The sequence below is a fragment of the Lampris incognitus genome, chromosome 1, assembly GCF_029633865.1.
Source record: "Lampris incognitus isolate fLamInc1 chromosome 1, fLamInc1.hap2, whole genome shotgun sequence".
Lineage (NCBI taxonomy): Eukaryota > Metazoa > Chordata > Actinopteri > Lampriformes > Lampridae > Lampris > Lampris incognitus.
The window spans coordinates 115,746,042-115,767,916 of record NC_079211.1 but is presented as its reverse complement, the minus strand read 5'-3'; the positions used below and the strand labels follow the sequence as shown (position 1 = coordinate 115,767,916).

Genomic DNA, 21,875 nt, shown 5'->3' with positions numbered 1-21,875 from the left:
AAGAGGACTTGTGTAAATCACCTGATTTGACTGGATCGGGCTATTGAGTAGGCGTTATTATCACACATCTGCTCCAGATATGTGAGACATACACTACCGTTCAAAAGTTTGGGATCACCCAAACAATTTTGTGTTTTCCATGAAAAGTCACACTTATTCACCACCATATGTTGTGAAATGAATAGAAAATAGAGTCAAGACATTGACAAGGTTAGAAATAATGATTTGTATTTGAAATAAGATTTTTTTTACATCAAACTTTGCTTTCGTCAAAGAATCCTCCATTTGCAGCAATTACAGCATTGCAGACCTTTGGCATTCTAGCTGTTAATTTGTTGAGGTAATCTGGAGAAATTGCACCCCACGCTTCCAGAAGCAGCTCCCACAAGTGGGATTGGTTGGATGGGCACTTCTTTGAGCAGATTGAGTTTCTGGAGCATCACATTTGTGGGGTCAATTAAACGCTCAAAATGGCCAGAAAAAGAGAACTTTCATCTGAAACTCGACAGTCTATTCTTGTTCTTAGAAATGAAGGCTATTCCATGCGAGAAATTGCTAAGAAATTGAAGATTTCCTACACCGGTGTGTACTACTCCCTTCAGAGGACAGCACAAACAGGCTCTAACAGGCACTATTTAATGAAGATGCCAGTTGGGGACCTGTGAGGTGTCTGTTTCTCAAACTAGAGACTCTAATGTACTTATCTTCTTGCTCAGTTGTGCAACGCGGCCTCCCACTTCTTTTTCTACTCTGGTTAGAGCCTGTTTGTGCTGTCCTCTGAAGGGAGTAGTACACACCGGTGTAGGAAATCTTCAATTTCTTAGCAATTTCTCGCATGGAATAGCCTTCATTTCTAAGAACAAGAATAGACTGTCGAGTTTCAGATGAAAGTTCTCTTTTTCTGGCCATTTTGAGCGTTTAATTGAACCCACAAATGTGATGCTCCAGAAACTCAATCTGCTCAAAGAAGTGCCCATCCAACCAATCCAACTTGTGGGAGCTGCTTCTGGAAGCGTGGGGTGCAATTTCTCCAGATTACCTCAACAAATTAACAGCTAGAATGCCAAAGGTCTGCAATGCTGTAATTGCTGCAAATGGAGGATTCTTTAACGAAAGCAAAGTTTGATGTAAAAAAAATCTTATTTCAAATAAAAATCATTATTTCTAACCTTGTCAATGTCTTGACTCTATTTTCTATTCATTTCACAACATATGGTGGTGAATAAGTGTGACTTTTCATGGAAAACACGAAATTGTTTGGGTGATCCCAAACTTTTGAACGGTAGTGTATGTTCTAGTACGGGCCCACCAAAACTGCTAGCAGCTTCAGGAGGCTGTTGTTTATTTCAGTGAGCCCATGTTGGTGGAGCCCAGTAGGGCAGACGCACGGTTAACACGCATGTGCTTTGAACTTCGTTATCAATGTTTTTTCAAAACTTTAATGACCTTATATGTATCTCCCATACTGCATTCATCCAAACTATATTATTTGATCATGTCCAACCTGTTCTCATTCCCATAAAGCGTCAAGTACCGACGCTTCGTCACGCCCCTCGGCGTCTGATACCGACGCACAAGACACCTTAAGCGTCTGTCGCCTTGACGTGACTTGACTTGACACCAAACTCACCCAACCATATCTTAATGGACCTTGCTTTGTGCACTGGGGCACAGTCATGTTGGAACAGAAAAAGGCCCTCCCCAAACTGTTACCACAAAGTTGGAGGCATAGCATTGTCCAAAATGTCTTGGTATGCTGAAGCATTAAGATTTTTCTTCACTGGAACTAAGGGGCCTAGCCCACCCCTGAAAAACAAACCCATACCATTAGCCCTCCTCCACCAAACTTTACAGTTGGCACAATGCAGTCAGGCAGGTAATAGTCTCCTGGCATCTGCCAAACCCAGACTCATCCATCAGACTGCCAGACAGAGAAGTGTGATTTGTCACTCCACAGAACACGTTTCCACTGCACCAGAGTCCAGTGGCAGTGTGCTTTACACCACTCCATGCGATGCTTGGCATTGTGCTTGGTGATGCAAGTCTTGCATTCAGCTGCTCGGCCGTGGAAACCCATTCCATGAAGCTCCCGGCGCACAGTTTTTGTGCTGATGTTAATGCCAGAGGAAGTTTGGGACTCTGCAGTTATTGAGTCAACAGAGCGTTGGCGACTTTTACGCACTATGCGCCTCAGCACTCGTTGACCCCGCTGTGTGACTTTACGTGGTCTGCCACTTGGTGGCTGAGATGCTGTTGTTCATAAACGCTTCCACTTTTCAATAATGCCACTTACAGTTGACCGTGGAACATCCAGAAGGGAGGAAATTTCACGAACTGACTTATTGCAAAGGTGGCATCCTATGACAGCACCACACTTGAATTCACTGAGCTCTTCAGAACGACCCATTCTTTCACAAATGTTTGTAAATGCGGGCTGCATGGCTAGCTGCTTGATTTTATACACCTGTGGCAATGGGTCTGAATGAAACACCTGAATTCATGATTAAGAGGTGTGTACCAATACTTTTGTACATATAGTTTATATAAAGTGAATATCCTGTCTTGCCATATGAAAGTTGGGTTTGCATGTGTTGTTGTTGTGCCGTGTGTTCCACCTAAGTGTGAGATGCTAGTGGTATTAGCACTTGTATTATTTTATGATTTTATGATTTATTGTATTGTATTAGCTAGTGGTATTAGCACTTGTATTTTATTATTTATTGTACTGTATTAGTTAGTGGTATTAGCGCTTGTACTTTATTATTTTTTTATATATTGTATTGTATTGCATTAGCTAGTAGTATTAGCACTTGTATTATTTTATTATTTATTGTATTGTATTAGCTAGTAGTATTAACACTCGCTGGATCAGGGGTGTTAAGATGACTGCGAAAGGCATTGAAAACAATCCAGGTTTAAACCATGTTCTGGTAAATGTTTCATTATATTGGAAGGCGTTTCCTCCTTTGCAATACATGTCTTACAGCAGTTACTGCAGCTTGCTGACCTGCCGTTTTCTTTAGTAAAATTTAGACACTTCATAATGAGTGTTCCTGGCAGCCGTACAGTTAACAGTGTACACGCTGCATTGACACAGCGTGAGCAGTGACGCGGACGCAGGGGTGCCGCCAGGGATTTTGCGCCCCTATAAACGAATGTGACTGAGCGCCCTTTATTTAATTAATCAAATAATTATTTTATTATTTTCCTGACTTCTCTAAACATTAAACCCCTTCCTCTACCCTCATCTCATGCTACCAGCTTGCTCAACAATCCCCTCATCAACAGCTTCTCCAATAAGGGACCCGTCTTCTTAGTTTGACAAATTCGCATAGAAAATGCTCTTAATGTCACAGCCTCTCGCCCTTGACACCTGCTACACCAGCTGACACCTGCTACACCTGCTACACCAGCTGACACCTACTACGCCAGCTGACACCTGCCACACCAGCTGACATCTGCTACACCAGCTGACACCTGCTGACCCCCCCTTCACCCCGGCAATCGCCCTCACCCTTAAAAGGCCTCCACTATGGACCGGTCTTCGCTGGAACGTCGCCATTCATGGTCTTCTGCCTGCCTGCCTGCCTGCCTGCCTGCCTACCTGCCACAGAGCCACCTCCTGCTCTACCCCCGAGATCGGTTTCTTCAATAAAGACTGGATTCTTCCCTTACCTGGTTGTCCCGTCTGCTTTTGGGTTCTTTCCTGATACGTGACACTTAACAAAAAGGAACGTGAGACCACTATAGCCCAGACTGAACCTGTGGCCTCTTTCCTGTGGATCTCTCCTTCCTGTTTATCGCGAATCAGAGAGGTCTTCGACAAGATCTGGCCATATGCCATTGGGTAATCAGGTGGGATAAGGGGAAAAACTAGAAATAAATTTATAAAAAAAAAGAAATTGTGCACCGTTGTGGCGCCCCCTCTAGTCTGGCGCCCTTAGACTCTTCATAACATTATACCCACTTAACAGCGCCACTGCGTGGACGTACCAAGTTCTAAGAAATACAGAATTGGTTTCAAGTCAGAACGAGTTCTCAATACTCGACTGTATGCATCACACATGGGGCATCTGTCATCCGATATGCTGCTGGGTGACAGGAGAGAGACCAACACAAGCTTGAAGAACAGCACAAAGGAAACTATTCATGTAAAATTGTTATTTGTTATAAATAACAACTTTTTCACAAACTATGAATATCTAACAGAAAATGTAATCTGAATCATTAAACATTAATGTGACCTGCTTCAAAACCCAAAGCTTTCTCAAATATTCCCAAATGTACCACACATTCAGTACGGTCAGCTGGAACATTTCAGTACTGCACCAGCCGTCACTGTTCTTGACCCAGCAGGGGTCCTACTAATCACCTAAAAGTACCTAAGTATACACCAAAATACTCCAAAATTACTCACTTTTGGGCCCACCCCAGCGCAAAATACCTTTGTGGTACTTTGGGGTATACTTTTGGGTACTTTGGGGTATACTTTTGGGTACACTTTGGGGTATATGTTCGGCTACATTGGGGTATTTTGCGGTACTTTGGGGTTACTCTGGGGTATTTTGGGGTGATTAGTAGGACCCCTCAGCAGGATAGTCATGTCTGTTACTTCACTAAACCTTACCTCAAATACTCAGTCATTTTACTTCAGAAAACATAACTCATTACAATGGATGGAAGTCTTTAGTTAAACCATGTTTTCTTTGCTCTGCTCTTTTTCCATACAGTGCATCCGGAAGGTATTCACACCCCTTCACTTTCCCCACATTTTGTTATGTTACCGCCTTATTCCAAAATTGATTAAATTATTTTTTTTCCTCATCAATCTACATACAATACCCCATAATAACAAAGTGAAAAAGGTTTTGTAGGAATTTTTGTAAAATTATTAAAAATAAAAAACTGAAATATTGCATGTACATAAGTATTCACACCCTTTACTCAGTACTTGGTTGAGGCACCCTTGGCAGCGATTACAGCCTCAAGTCTTCTTGGGTATGAAGCTACAAGCTTGGCACACCTTTATTTGGGGTATTTCTCCCATTCTTCTCTGCAGATCCTCTCGAGCTCTGTAAGGTTAGATGGGGAGCGTCGCTGCACAGCTATTTTCAGGTCTTTCCAGAGATATTCAATGGGATTCAAGTCTGGGCTCTGGCTGGGCCACTCAAGGACATTCACAGACTTGTCCCGAAGCCACTCCTTTGTTGTCTTGGCTGTGTGCTTAGGGTCGTTGTCGTGTTGAAAGGTAAACCTTTGCCCCAGCCTGAGGTCCTGAGCGCTCTGGAGCAGGTTTTCATCAAGGATCTCTCTGTACTTTGCTCCATTCATCTTTCCCTCGATCCTGACTAGTCTCCCAGTTCCTGCCGCTGAAAAACATCCCCACAGCATGATGCTGCCACCACCATGCTTCACTGTAGGGATGGTATTAGCACGGTGATGAGAGGTGCCTGGTCTCCTCTAGACGTGACATTTGGCATTCAGGCCAAAGAGTTCACTCTTGGTTTCATCGGCCCAGAGAATCTTGTTTCTCATGGTCTAAGAATCCTTTAGGTACTTTCTGGCAAACTCCAAGTAGGCTGTCATGTGCTTTTTACTGAGCAGAGGCTTCCGTCTGGCCACTCTACCATAAAGGCCTGATTGGTGGAGTGCTGCAGAGATGGTTGTCCTGGAAGGTTCTCCCATCTCCACAGAGGAACGCTGGAGCTCCGTCAGAGTGACCATCGGGGTCTTGGTCACCTCCCTGACCAAGGCCCTTCTCCCCCGATTGCTCAGTTTGGCTGGGCGGCCAGCTCTAGGAAGAGTCCTGGTGGATCCAAACTTCTTCCATTTACGAATGATGGAGACCACTGTGGTCTTCGGGACCGTCAAAGCTGTAGACATTTTTTTGTACCCTTCCCCAGATCTGTGCCTCGATACAATCCTGTCTCGGAGGTCCACAGATAATTCCTTTGACTTCATGGCTTGGTTTCTGCTCTGACATGCACTGTCAACAGTGGGACCTTATATAGACAGGTGTGTGCCTTTCCAAATCATGTTCAATCGATTGAATTTACTACAGGTGGACTCCAATCAAGATGTAGAAACATCTCAAGGATGATCAGTGGAAACAGGATGAACCTGAGCTCAATTTTGAGTGTCATAGCAAAGGGTGTGAAAACTTATGTACATGCAATATTTCAGTTTTTTATTTTTAATACATTTGCAAAAATTTCTACAAAACCTTTTTCACTTTGTCATTATGGGGTATTGTGTGTAGATTGATGAGGAAAAAAAGGAATTTAATCCATTTTGGAATAAGGCTGTAACATAAAAAATGTGGGGAAAGTGAGTGGGGAAAGTGAAGGGGTGTGAATACTTTCCGGATGCACTGTATATGTACATGTACATATGTATGTATAGATAAAACTTTGTTAAAAGAAACACTCAGCGGTAGGGAAAGTGCTCAACAAATAGGGAGCAAAATAATTCAGTGATTCAAGTAATAATAATAATAATAATAATAATAACAATAACAATAATAATAAACTTTATTTGTATAGCACCTTTCTGATGTGATAAGATCTGATGGGATAAAATGCAGCTCAAAGTGCTTTACATTAAAAACAGGGGAAACAATAAAACTCAACAACAAAACAGATAAAATAAGTTAAAAACAATAAAACACAGACTTAGGCAAAAAAAACAAAACAACATAAAACAAGGCAAGAAATAAAACCACAGTACAAGATAAAAATAAGAATAAAAGTAAATATAAAGAGGAATTAATTAAAAGCAAGAGCATAAAAATGGGTCTTAAGCTGTAAATTAGTAAATTCTATATGAGGACAGTACAAGGCTTGAAAGTAATTTACTCAAAGAAATTTACTCAACGTCATTTACTTGAATCATACATACTATAATATATATATATATATATATATATACATGCTGAACTTGTGGTGGAAATTGCCAAAAAGTTCTTTATACAGCTTTAACACATTTACTAACTGTATCTGTAACCGATAGTTTTTCCATCCATCCATCCATCTATCCATCCATCATATATACCCACTTGGTCAAATTCAGGGTTGCAGGGTGCTTGATTGAACTAACGCCAAATACTCCAGTTCAGTATGGCATACTCTGTTTTCATTCATCTTTCACGTAAAAGATACATTATAGCCCTCTGGGCCACTGTAAATTATACACACAGGTAAACAAAAACATGACTCACATGTTAAATTAAAAGCTTACCACATAACCAGAACTATTTTCTATTATTTGTAAGAAGATATACGCTTAATTTTTTGTGTGACTTTTAATGCATATCATGTTACAATACTATAATATTTCACTTCATCAACTGCATTCTTCCAGTGCAATTAACTCTGACCTTTGAGGGTCTGGGAGGTCATAGTAGATCTTGTGTTTCCCAAACTCTTGTCGATACCGCAGCAAATCCTGTACCTCAAACTTGTCATGCTGGCCTGTCCACACTGTCAGAGTGTACCTGTAACCAGAACACACAACACACACAAAGCTGATTATCCATGTATAGCGTGTGTGTGTGTGTGTGTGTGTGTGTGTGTGTTTGTGTGTGTATATATATACACTGCTCAAAAAAATAAAGGGAACACATAAGCAATGCAATGTAGCTCCAAGTTAATCACACTTTTGAGATATCAACCTGTCCAGTTAGGAAGCAACACTGATTTGTGAATCAATTTCACCTGTTGGTAAATTGTCTAATTTCCACCAGGTGGAAATTAGACAATTTGCAAGACAACCCCTATAAAAGGAATGGATTTGCAGGTGGTGGCCACAGACCATTTGCCTGTCCTCATCTTTTCTGGCTGATCTTTGGTTAGTTTTTCATTTTGCTAGTGCCCTCACCACTAGAGGTGGCATGAGGCGGTATCTGCAACCTACAGAAGTTGCTCAGGTAGTGCAGCTCATCCAGGATGGCACATCAATGCGTGCTGTGGCAAGAAGATTTGATGTGTCTCCCAGCACAGTGTCCAGAGCATGGAGGAGGTACCAGGAGACAGGCCAGTACACCAGGAGACGTGGAGGGGGCCGCAGGAGGACAACAACCCCGCAGCAGGACCGCTATCTGGTCCTTTGTGCAAGGAGGAACAGGAGGAGCACTGCCGGAGCCCTACAAAACGACCTTCAACAGGCCACTAATGTGCAGGTTTCTGCTCAAACAGTGAGAAACAGAATGCATGAGGATGGTATGAGGGCCCGACGTCCACAATTGGGGCCTGTGCTCACAGCCCAACACCGTGCAGCCCGATTGACCTTTGCCAGAGAACATCTTGGTTGGCAGATTCGCCATTGGCGCCCTGTGCTCTTCACAGATGAGAGCAGGTTCACACTGAACACATGTGACAGACGTGAGAGAGTCTGGAGACGCTGTGGAGAACGTTCTGCTGCCTGCAACATCCTCCAGCATGACCGGTTTGGCGGTGGGTCAGTGATGGTCTGGGGAGGCATATCCTTGGAAGGCCGCACAGACCTCTACGTGCTAGCCAGAGGTACCATGACTGCCATTAGGTACCGGGATGAGACCCTCAGACCCATTGTCAGACCATATGCTGGTGCAGTGGGCCCTGGGTTCCTGCTCATGCATGACAATGCTCGTCCTCATGTGGCCAGAGTGTGTCAGCAGTTCCTGTATGTCGAGGGCATTGATGCTATGGACTGGCCTGCACGTTCCCCAGACCTGAATCCAATCGAGCACCTCTGGGACATCATGTCTCGTACCATCCGCCAACGCGATGTCGCACCACAGACTGTCCAGGAGTTGACCGATGCCCTGATCCAGGTCTGGGAGGAGATCCCTCAGGAGACCATCCGTCGTCTCATCAGGAGCATGCCCAGACGTTGTAGGGAGTGCATACAGGCATGTGGAGGCCACACACACTACTGAGCCTCATTTTGAATCGTCTTGAAGAATTTCCACAGAAGTTGGATCAGCCTATGTTCTCATTTTCCACTTTGATTTTGAGTATGATTCTGAATCCAGACCTTAATGGGCTAATGATTTTTATTTCCATTGATCATTCTTAGGTTATTTTGCTCTAAACACATTCCTCTGTCTAATAAACAAAGATTTTCAGCTGAAATATTTCATTCATCGAGGTCTATATTGTGTTTTTAGGTGTTCCCTTTATTTTTTTGAGCAGTGTATATATATATATATATATATACACTCACCGGCCACTTTATTAGGCACACCTGTCCAACTGCTCGTTAACGCAAATTGGTTGTTGGTGCCAGACGGACTGGTCTGAGTCTTTCAGAAACTGCTGATCTACTGGGATTTTCACACACAACCATCTCTAGGGTTTACAGAGAATGGTCCGAAAAAGAGAAAATATCCAGTGAGCGGCAGTTCTGTGGGCGAAAATGCCTTGTTGATGCCAGAGGTCAGAGGAGAATGGCCAGACTGGTTCGAGCTGATAGAAAGGCAACAGTAACTCAAATAACCACTCATTACAACCGAGGTATGCAGAAGAGCATCTCTGAACGCACAACACGTCGAACCTTGAGGCAGATGGGCTACAGCAGCAGAAGACCACACCGGGTGCCACTCCTGTCAGCTAAGAACAGGAAACTGAGGCTACAATTCGCACAGGCTCACCAAAATTGGACAATAGAAGATTGGAAAAACGTTGCCTGGTCTGATGAGTCTCGATTTCTGCTGCGACATTCGGATGGTAGGGTCAGAATTTGGCGTCAACAACATGAAAGCATGGATCCATCCTGCCTTGTATCAACGGTTCAGGCTGGTGGTGGTGGTGTAATGGTGTGGGGGATATTTTCTTGGCACACTTTGGGCCCCTTAGTACCAATTGAGCATCGTGTCAACGCCACAGCCTACCTGAGTATTGTTGCTGACCATGTCCATCCCTTTATGACCACAGTGTTCCCATCTTCTGATGGCTACTTCCAGCAGGATAACGCGCCATGTCATAAAGCTCAAATCATCTCAGACTGGTTTCTTGAACATGACAATGAGTTCACTGTACTCAAATGGCCTCCACAGTCACCAGATCTCAATCCAATAGAGCACCTTTGGGATGTGGTGGACCGGGAGATTCGCATCATGGATGTGCAGCCGACAAATCTGCAGCAACTGCGTGATGCTATCATGTCAATATGGACCAAACTCTCTGAGGAATGTTTCCAGTACCTTGTTGAATCTATGCCACGAAGGATTAAGGCAGTTCTGAAGGCAAAAGGGGGTCCAACCCGGTACTAGCAAGGTGTACCTAATAAAGTGGCCAGTGAGTGTATATACACACAGTGCATCCGGAAAGTAATCGCACCCCTTCACTTTCCTAACATTTTGTTATGTTACAGCCTTATTCCAAAATGGATTAAATTCCTTTTTTTCTCATCAATCTACACACAATACCCCATAATGAAAAAGTGAAAAAGGTTTTGTAGAAATTTTTGCAAATTTATTAAAAATAAAAAACTGAAATATTGCATGTATATAAGTATTCACACCCTTTGCTATGACACTCAAAATTGAGCTCAGGTTCATCCTGTTTCCACTGATCATCCTTGAGTTGTTTCTACATCTTGATTGCAGTCCACCTGTGGTAAATTCAATTGATTGGACATGATTTGGAAAGGCACACACCTGTCTATATAAGGTCCTGCTGTTGACAGTGCATGTCAGAGCAGAAACCAAGCCATGAAGTCAAAGGAATTGTCTGTGGACCTCCGAGACAGGATTGTATCGAGGCACAGATCTGGGGAAGGGTAGAAAAAAATTTCTACAGCTTTGACGGTCCCGAAGAGCACAATTGTCTCCATCATTCGTAAATGGAAGAAGTTTGGATCCACCAGGACACTTCCTAGAGCTGGCCGCCCAGCCAAACTGAGCAATCGGGGGAGAAGGGCCTTGGTCAGGGAGGTGACCAAGAACCCGATGGTCACTCTGACAGAGTTCCAGTGTCCTCTGTGGAGATGGGAGAACCTTCCAGAAGGACAACCATCTCTGCAGCACTCCACCAATCAGGCCTTTATGGTAGAGTGGCCAGACGGAAGCCTCTGCTCAGTAAAAGGCACATGACAGCCCGCTTGGAATTTGCCAGAAAGCACCTAAAGGACTCTCAGACCATGAGAAACAAGATTCTCTGGTCTGATGAAACCAAGATTGAACTCTTTGGCCCGAATGCCAAACGTCACGTCTGGAAGAAACCAGTCACCTCTCATCACCTTGCTAATACCATCCCTACAGTGAAGCATGGTGGTGGCAGCATCATGCTGTGGGGATGTTCTTCAGCGGCAGGAACTGGGAGACTAGTCAGGATCAAGGGAAAGATGAATGGAGCAAAGTACAGAGAGATCCTTGATGAAAACCTGCTCCAGAGCGCTCAGGACCTCAGGCTGGGGCAAAGGTTTACCTTTCAACACAACAACGACCCTAAGCACACAGCCAAGACAACGAAGGAGTGGCTTCGGGACAAGTCTGTGAATGTCCTTGAGTGGCCCAGCCAGAGCCCAGACTTGAACCCCATTGAACATCTCTGGAAAGACCTGAAAATAGCTGTGCAGCGACGCTCCCCATCTAACCTTACAGAGCTCAAGAGGATCTGCAGAGAAGAATGGGAGAGATACTCCAAATATAGGTGTGCCAAGCTTGTAGCTTCATACCCAAGAAGACTTGAGGCTGTAATGGCTGCCAAGGGTGCCTCAACCAAGTACTGAGTAAAGGGTGTGAATACTTATGTACATGCAATATTTCAGTTTTTTATTTTTAATAAATTTGCAAAAATTCCTACAAAACCTTTTTTGCTTTGTCATTATGGGGTATTGTATGTAGATTGATGAGAAAAAAAAGGAATTTAATCCATTTTGGAATAAGGCTGTAACATAACAAAAAGTGGGGGAAGTGAAGGGGTGTGAATACTTTCCGGGTTGCATTGTGTATATATATATATATATACATACATACATACATACATACACACACACACACACACACACACACACTGTCAGAATGCACCTGTAACCACAACACACACAAAGCTGATTATCCATGTATAGTGTGTGTGTGTGTGTGTGTGTGTGTGTGAAAAAAAAAATCCTGGAAAGACAAAAACAACACAAAAAAACGCCAGATCCCATTGGACCCCTCTACAAAACTGTGATGGATCAGAAACTCTGGACAGGTCTGTGTTTTTGAAGTCACTCTCAATGAGAAGGAAGCCTGACCCCTACCGTTGGTAATGTGTAATTTGAGTAACATGATCAAATTGTAAGTGTTCTGACTTTGCAGGACTACAGCAGACTCGTTCACTGGAGACCTGCACTTGATCTGATGTGGTGAACACAACAGATCAGCACAAATCTGAAGACAAGAGATCATTCAGGTTTCCGTCCCACTATTTCTTACATTCTCACTGCAACCCTCAACATTCTGTTCTGATCAGGTCCAAATGTTCTCTTCCCCTCGGTAAGGGTTCAATAAGGAGTTTAGAAGACAGGTAAGACAGGGAATCAAGATGCATTTGTGTCTCCTTCCAAATCTGTGTATCCAAACCTGGGTCGAGCTAAGACTTCATAGGTACGCGACTATGAGGAAAACCTTGTCTGTGTGATTTAGACTGGTCATTTAAAGTCATGTCATGTGGTCAAATGGAAACATAAAACGCCACTGAAGCTGCATCACTGTCAGCTCAAAGAAGGGACTGACTGCAGACATGACAGAGAAGGTATCCAGAACTGAACCCTGAGTAACCAAACAATCTACTGAAGCAGCTGGGTGTGATAATCATACCTATCTGACTTTTGCAGCAGCCACTTCAGCTGGCAGAAGGACTGGGCCAGCAGGGCAACTCGTACTGGAAATGTAACTGGAGACTTCAGGGTCCTGCATACCTCCTCCATCTCGCAGATATTGTCCCAGCTATAAGCTGAGAAGAAGACAGGTTATCACATTTGTACATATAAATATACTGTATTTTCATACGTGTGTGTGTGTGTGTGTGTGTGTGTGTGTGTGTGTGTGTGTGTGTGTGTGTGTGTGTGTGTGTGTAGTCTATTGTATGAAAATACAGAAGAATACTACTTATAAATGTATGGGTGACTAAGGCATATTGTTACTCTTTACTGTCCAGCATTTCTCGGTCACAACACATCACAATCACTTATTTTTCGTATTTAATAAAAGAACAGTTTCATGTGTATTCTTTAAAATTTAATAGCTTTCCTCATCCCAATGATTATGCAAATACTGTGTACCTGGGTTAGTTGTATCAGCTGTCCATCCTGTAGTCCAGCCAAGAGAAAGCACTGCATGACTGGAACAAGTCCCAATGGCATCCAAGAATGCTTGTGGGTCCAAAGGAGCTGCTGTTCCTCCTGGTCCTGGAAGAATATCTGCATTGAGCCACACAGGTCCATGCAAATGATCCCACACCTCCTTCAGCAAAACCATGGATGGTGCCACTGCTTCGAGGCTATGTAGACAACAGCGTTAGCTTTGGTCACAGTTTTGCACCTCTACTGGGACTCTAGAGTGGTCACTCACCTCTTGAAATCTAGTTTTATTCCCTTTCTATGTTTCACGACTTCTTTAAGCCATTCCTGCAGTGTGATGTCACTGTCAGTCTCAGGTGGGTGTGCCATTATTGGCTCTTTGGGATGGCAATCTCTCATCAGTAGGTCAGCCTCTATCATGTGACAAGAACCTGAGGGTTAAAGTATACAACCAGATATGCTGTAAACATAGTGTGCACCATGGCGGCGCGCTGGACGCAGCGGCTACTGCGGTTCCCTGTTCAGTGCTATGTTTTCTTTGTTATTCACATGTTAGTTTTAAGTTTACTTATAAGTGTAGGTCATGCGCTCTTCTACAACTGTCAGGAACTTTTAAACCTCAGAACGGATTACTCACTTCCCTCCACCATCACGGACAATTTCCCCATCGATATTATCCACTCACCGGTCTCGCAGTGGAAACGTTGCCCCCGTCGGCAACGTAAACAGAAGAGGGGGAAACGAGGCGGGCTACATGCTAAGCTAAGTAGCGCTCCCTTCAAAGTTTCCCTCCCCAGCATCTTCATGGCTAATGTCCGATCGTTAGCTAACAAAATGGACGAGATAAGACTCAGGGTGTCCTCTCAGAAAAGGCTGCAGAACTGCTGTCTGCTGATGTTTATGGAGACTTGGCTCAACAGCAACATAGCCGACTCGGCAGTTGAGCTAGCGGGCCGCACAGCCTTCCGTGCCGACAGGAGAGCAGACTCCGGCAAGATCCGCGGAGGAGGTTTGAGTATTTATGTCAACAACTCTTGGTGCAACAATATAAAGATCGTTGAAAGGCATTGCTCTGCTGATCTCGAGCGCCTTATGATTCAGTGCAGGCCTTTTTACCTGCCCAGGGAGCTAACGGCCATTACCATCGCCGCTGTATACATCCCCCACCATGCTAATGCTAAGGAAGCACTTAAGCAGCTACAATGTGCCATCAGCAGACAACAGACCAAACACCCGGACAATGCCTTTATCATAGGTGGTGACTTTAATCAGGCTAACCTCAGGGCTGTATTGCCCAAATTCCATCAGTATGTCTCCTGCCCCACTAGGCGACAAAACACCCTGGACCATCTCTATACAAACATCAAGGACTCATACAAAGCTACTCCCTGCCCTCATCTGTGGCATTCTGACCACCTCTGCCTGTTCCTGGTCCCAGCCTACAAACCCCTAATAAAACGGGTCAAGCCAGCAGTAAAGACAATCACTGTCCGGCCAGAAGGAGCAGTCTCTGAACTCCAGGACTGTTTTGAAAACACAGACTGGAGTATTTTTGCACATTCAGCTACCCATGCCTCCCATATAGACATTAATGAACAGACATCTGCCATACTAGCCTACATTAACTTTTGCACCGAGAGTGTCACAACAAAAAAATCAGTCCGCACCTTTCCAAACCAGAAACCCTGGATGACCAGTGAGGTCCGGCAGCTGCTGAAAGTCCGGGATGCTGCGTTCAAGTCAGGTAACTGTGAGGCCTACAGCGCAGCCAGATCCAACCTCAAAAAGGGCATCATAACAGCCAAACATAAATATTCCCTACGAATAGAGGACCACTTTCAAAATAACTCTGATCCCTGGCAAATGTGGCAAGGCATTCAGTCCATCACAGACTACAAAAGCTCTAATCGCGGTCCCACTGTCCATGATGCCTCCCTGCCAGACAAGCTAAATCATTTCTATGCCCACTTCGACAAGGACAATACTGACCCAGCCACAAAAATCCCCAGCCACCCAGAAAACCAGGTGCTCACTCTATCAGTCGCAGAGGTCAGAGAATCACTGCGCAGAGTGAACACATGGAAGGCTGCTGGACCAGACGGCATACCGGGTTGGGTCTACCGGGAATGTGCCGACCAGCTGGCTGAGGTCTTCACACCTGTATTTAACCTCTCACTGTCCCAATCTAAAGTCCTGGCATGCTTTAAGACCACCTCTATCATTCCTGTCTCCAAGAAACCAACATCCACATGTCTGAATGACTACCGACCCATAGCACTCACCCCCATTGCCATGAAGTGCTTTGAGAGACTGGTTCTGGCTCACATCAAAAACATTATCCCCCCCACATTCGACCCACATCAGTTCGCCTACCGTCCCAAAAGGTCTACTGAGGATGCCATTGCCACTGCCCTGCACGTTGCTCTGACCCACTTTGAACTTAACAACACATACATCCGGATGCTGTTTATACATTACAGCTCTGCCTTCAACACTATCATCCCCGCCAAACTAACCACCAAACTCCTCTCCCTTGGCCTCAACCCCTCCCTCTGTAACTGGACCCTGGACTTCCTGACCAACAGACATCAGTCTGTTAGGTTAGGTGACCACACCTCCTACACCCTGACCCTCAGCACAGGTGCCCCTCAAGGCTGTGTTCTGAGCCCCCTCCTTTTCTCCCTCTTCACCTATGACTGCCTGCCAACTCACCCTTCAAATGTTATAGTTAAGTTTGCAGATGACACCACAGTCATTGGCCGTATCACCAACAATGACGAGATGGCCTACAGAGACAAGATTGAGCACCTCACATCATGGTGTACTACCAACAATCTTGTCCTTAATCTGCAGAAGACAAAGCAGCTGATTGTGGACTTCAGGAGGTCTAGAAGCTGCAGCCACTCCCCCATACACATCAATGGGGTGGAAGTGGAGCGTGTTTCCAGCTTTAAATTCCTTGGAGTCCACATCAGCGAGGACCTTTCATGGACATTAAACACCCAGGCCCTTGTGAAAAAGGCCCAACAACGCCTGCATTTCCTGAGGAGGCTGAGGAGCGCCCGTCTGCCCCCAAAAATTCTCACCAACTTCTACCACTGCATCATCAAGAGCATCCTGACCATCTGCATCTCAGTGTGGCATGGCAACTGCACCTCAGTAGACCAGAAAGCTCTGCAGCGGATTGTCAAGGCGGCCCAGTGTATCACCGGTACCCAGCTCCCAGCCATAAAAGACATTTATCACAAACGCTGCCTTTGAAGGGGTCTGAGCATCAGCAGAGATCCCACCCACCCCAACCATTGACTGTTCCTCCCCCTGCGCTCTGGGAGGTGCTACAGGAGCCTCAGAGCCCGCACTACCAGGCTCAAAAACAACTTCTTTCCACAAGCTGTTGCCGACCTGAACCTGGCTACCCACTGAATGTCTGTAGATATTTTAAATATTTTGTACTCCAGCTTTTTTTAAACTTATTTTTATCTTTTGGTCTTCATGTGTGTATATCTTATATTGTGTTTGTCTGTGTCTGTCTTGCACTGTTTGGTGAAGCCACAGCAATTATTTCATTTTTAACATGTGCCTGCAAATTGTTTTTAATGACAATAAATTGAATTGAATTGAATTGAACTGTCCTTTGCACATTTATTGGAGCTCAAAATGAACTTTTCTACAAGTAACATGGTTGCTACCAGCATTCCCAGTTGGCAGCAAAGCGATATGACTTGTTCGCACTTGTTTTTTCTCCGCTGTGCAGCTTAAATATTTGAGTTATCTCAATTTTCTTTCTTTCTTTCTTTTTAGCTTAACTTTTACTTATACTGGGTAGGCCGAGAAGAGAGACTTTATTCGTCTTATAGCTACACACTAGAACCCATCCTGCTGTCCTTCCTCCAGAGGCAGCCAGGAGCAGCAGGCAGCTGTTTCCTTCGCTGCCTAGGGACCAATTCCAGGTGGACATCCATGTCATGGTCAGGGACAGGACAGGAGAACGTTCTGCATGTTTTTATTGGGGTTCTTTTTGATGTTGGAGGAAATCCATGTGAGCATGGAGAGAACATGCAAACTACACACAGAAAGGCCACTAAGTGAGAGATAACCCACCTGAACATGGGCAGAACATGCAGAGTACACTCAGACAGCCATTACACACTGACATGCCTGGGGAGAACACGCAACTCCCCTAGTGCGTATCCTGCCTCAGGTGGGAATGGAACTAAGGACCTTCTTGCTGTGAAGCAAGAATTGTGTGTGTGCTGTGAGACAGCAGTGCAAGCACTGTACCACCGAGCCACTAGACACATATGCTCTTTTACATCAATCCCATTTGACATTCATACAGTGGCACAACAGACAACATAGGCAAAAGTTATATGAAATTAATATTGCCATGTTAATTAAAAACAAGCAAGTTCAAAAACAATTTCAGCGACCAACAGAATTATGTTTTCTGCTCTCGACAATAGATTTAAAGTCCGCTAAAGAAACCAAGTCTGTTAGGTGTGGTTCCCTCTGTGGCTGTTCCAGGTAGAGGGTGCAGAGAATTTGAAAGCCATTTTGCCCAACTCAGTATGAATGGGGGTGTTATAATTACCATGTCTTGAGATCTTAAATGGTATGCTTCATATTTTTTGAACAGGTAACAGAAACACTGAGCATGTAACCAGGCAGAGCTCTCTAAATTATCTTAAACACAAAAATATCCAGGTGGCTAAGTCAACATGTAGACGAAGCAAGCCAGCCAACCACTGATTACAATAAACAATGGTGAGTGAGCCTTCCAGTTTGTCAGAACTCCATGATATACAGTGTCAATCATATGGAGACAGAGAGTGGGTGCATTCGTGTAAGAACCAGCAAGAAGTTGGTTTCCACAAATAAATGCTTCACATTAAACTAAAACTTTATTTCTAAAATATAGATGTTGTATAAGATGTTTGAATAAAGTTTATCAACAACTAAGGAGCCAAAATCATTGCAGATACTTACAAACATAACTTTGCCTTATTTTCTCAGTAATTAGAATAAGTTAAATTTCAGTATGTATAGAAAAAGAAAAGCAGCATCTGTTTCATCCTAAGGCCATTTATATAGATGTTGAAAAAAGAGGGCCTAGTAATGAACCCTGTGGGACTCCCTTAAAGACTACTTTCATGTTACAAGTAATACCATCTGAATGGTTAGCCTGAGTTCTGTTTTTAAGTTGTTCATACATCAACCTACAGTATGGTCAGAGAAATCTATATCAGTTACCTGTAGTTAATACGATGATCTACACCAGGGGTCTCAAACTACCAGCCCGCAGGTCACATCCAGCCCACACTGTGTTTTAGATTTATTAAAAGATCCGGACCGCGTATCCATTTTGCATACCATTTTTGTGTTTTTCTTTCTTTTCTTTTTTTTTTGGTGAAACGTTTCAGTGTTTCTAGTTCTAAGTGCTCAGCTAAGATTAGTTGTGAGGCCAGTTGCAGATGATGTAGCCTGTCAGTTTTGTAGCTCTCTCTCACACTCATGCACATGCGCACACACACACACACACACAGAACCAGGCAATGCGAGTACATAAACCCGGTAGGATGTGAAATATCTCACTTGAGCTTGCTAACGTAAATTGCTGTCACTGCTTGCAGATGTTTGTAAAAATGTCACTTTCAAAAGCCAAATGAAAAGTTGACCAGGAGCACTGACAGTTCCAAGAGAAATGGACATACGACTACTTCTCCACTGAATTTAATGCGCCTGTGATCTAATTTGCAAGGAAAAAGTTGCCGTCCTGAAGGATTTCAATCTGAAGCGACATTACTCTACTAAATATACAGAGGAGTATGACCGGTTCAAAGGCGAAGAGAAGGAGAGGGAGGCAGCACACTTTCAAAAAAGTCTGTCTTGTCAGCAGAACTTTTTTCACAAAGCCAAACAAGACTGTGACGCAGCTGTCGAAGCTAGCTAGCTATGTGGTAAGTGAGGCAGTAGTGAAGGCTGGCAAGCCATTTATGGAGTGACCGATTCTGAGAGACTGCATGCTGCAGGTAGCGAATATCGTTTGACCGGAGAAGGCATCTTAATTCATAAACTTCAGTCTTGGCCAAAATACAATGACAGAACGGATCAGCGAGTTGTCAGGCGAAGTTTACAGACAGTTTTGTACTAAAGCAAATGATTTCACGTGCTATTCTTTGGCACATACCTGGCATAGCGGCAATTAAAGTTCTAGATGAAGCTGTGCCTGTGCCACGGCCTTTTCTAAAGCCTGACTGCTGTTTTTGAGAATAAATACTCTCATATGAGCTCAAAGAAATGATTCAACACTTTTGCTGAAACAGACTAAATTGTTCTATATTCACTCGAGACAGTTGGATCTCCTCCCTTTAGTATGAGTATAAAACTTCATCTGTATTCCTAACTAGGGGATTTCATTTAAAACCACAGAGATTAAACAGATAAGTTAGTAGTTCAGGTATGTCACTTTTTGCTTATTTTAAAAAGTCTTTTGATTACATTTGGAAAAGCTGGTTTGCAAGGATTCAGTTTTTTGAGAACTATGTGAACTTCAACAACAGACAAGGGAGCAAAGGAAAAAGAGTGTCCTGTCTTGACTCAGCTCTCACATTTTGTTATTTTCAAGGAAACAGGACTGACAGAGTCCGAGGTCATTCTGTTCGGTCCCCCAAATTCCATCAGCCTTTTTGTTACTAATCTTGGTGGTCTGTCAGGTAGTCTTAAGCAGGCTGCTAGGAATCTTTGGGTAATACTAGATGCTAACCTCAGTTTTGATAATCAAATCAAACATGTTGTTCAGTCATGCTTTCTCCAACTCAAAGTAATCTCCATAATTAGGTCATGTTTATTCTATTTTATTAAATTTTGATTTAATGATCCCCATAGGGAAATTATGCTCTGCATTTAACCCATCCTAGCTGTGTAGCTAGGAGCAGTGGGAAGCTGCCATGCAGCACCCAGGGGACCAACTCCAGTTTGTCTTGACATGCCTCGGTCAAGGGCACAGACAGGAGTATTAACCCTAATTATGCATGTCTTTTTGATGATGGGGGAAACCGAAGCACCCGGAGAAAACCCACCGGGGAGAACATGCAAACTCCATACAGAGGACAACCTGGGATGACCCAAAGGTTGGACAACCCCGGGGTTCGAACCCAGGACCTTCTTGCTGTGAGGCGACAGCATTAACCACTGCACCACCGTGCCGCCCTAATCAATTCCCAATTTGCAAAAAGTTGTACACACTTTTATCGATTCTCAGCTTGACTACTGTAATGCACTTTACTTGGGTATCAGCAAGGGCCCCCTCCACCGTCTGCAGTTGGTACAAAACGCCACTGCTCGGCTCATTACCAGGACAAGGAATCATGACCATATCATTCCTGAACTTGCCTACCTACACTGGCCCCCTTATATATTTCGAATTGGTTTTAAAATGTTATTGCTCACTTTTAAGGCCTTAAATGGTCTTGCTGCTACACACATTTCTGATTTACTGACCTGGTATACGCCATCTCATTAAGATCCGCAGATGGAGCCCTGCTGGTTATACCCCGGTCTCGGTTTGTCACAAGGGGTGATCGGGCTTTTACTGTTAGAGCCCCCACACTATGGACCTCTCTTCCTGTTGAACTAAGACAAACCACGTCTCTAGGTTCTTTTAAATCTCATCTTAAAACTTTTCTTTTTGCGAAAGCTTTTACAAATGTTTGATATTTGTTTTTATTTATTCATACTGTTTTTTTGTTGTTGTTTTTTTTACTATTATTTATTTGAGCTTATTCTTATTTTTGCCTGTTTTGGTTTAATTTCTTTGTAAAGCATTTTATAACATGATTTTAGAAAAGTGCTACATAAATAAAGTTATTCTCAAAAAAATTTCCCACATTCCCTTTTCTACCCCTGACTATTCCACTCGGCTAACTGCTATGTCAGTGGCGTTTTTTATTATTTTTTTTATATTTCAAACCCCATCAGTATCAGTATGAACAGTAAGATATGGTAAATTCACCTTTCAGAGCCTCTGCGATTCTGTCCTTACTGTTGGCGGCATGGGACCACTCGATGAGGGCGGCGTCCTTGCTTCGTATTTGCCCCCGGCTGAGGAAATAATCGAGCGTCCTTTCGGACATTTGTTCTGTAAAGAAAGACGAGTTGATGTTAACCACACAGCACTGGCTAGCTTGCCAGTTATCGGCCAACTCAGGCTCACGCGTAGTATTTCCGCTAACTACTGCTGTCAACAGAACTATGATGGGTGACGGCAGCACGGACATGCACACTCACACCGTAGCAGTTCTCAGTTTCGAATAAATGATGTAAACCCAAAATTGTATTACAAGTCAAAACAACAATCCTTTATCGGGGAAACATGAACGAAAGTATGAAATCTAAACGTAGCATGAGTAAACTTAAAACAGACAGTCGTGAGTCAAGATTTCCGGTCTTTGTCGATTTTTTTTTCTTCTACTTTTTTTGTTTTGTTTTTTGTTTGCGTTTGGCAAACAACGAAAGGATGTATTACCGCCACCCACTGATTTGGAGTATGAACTGAGAAGCGTACAAACCACATAAAATAAAACTCAAATTCTATTTACAAGCCCTTCTGCTTT

General features: G+C 43.7%; 1 protein-coding gene across 6 annotated transcripts in view; it reads right to left on the bottom strand.

Moving 5' to 3' along the window:
- fam151b (family with sequence similarity 151 member B) overlaps window positions 1-21,875 on the bottom strand; it is a 49,279-nt gene that overhangs the window by 17,096 nt on the left and 10,308 nt on the right. For 2 of the 6 annotated variants that reach the window (XM_056273550.1, XM_056273569.1), the window contains exons 2-6: window positions 21,275-21,400; window positions 13,535-13,694; window positions 13,246-13,463; window positions 12,782-12,917; window positions 7,376-7,492 (exon numbers count right to left, since the gene is read on the bottom strand). In XM_056273550.1, coding sequence (XP_056129525.1) covers window positions 7,376-7,492; window positions 12,782-12,917; window positions 13,246-13,463; window positions 13,535-13,694; window positions 21,275-21,400 — 757 coding nt within the window. Of the gene's footprint in view, window positions 1-7,375; window positions 7,493-12,781; window positions 12,918-13,245; window positions 13,464-13,534; window positions 13,695-21,274; window positions 21,708-21,875 lie in introns of those variants that run through there. The other 4 variants (XM_056273560.1, XM_056273535.1, XM_056273542.1 and 1 more) reach the window with 4 other exon arrangements.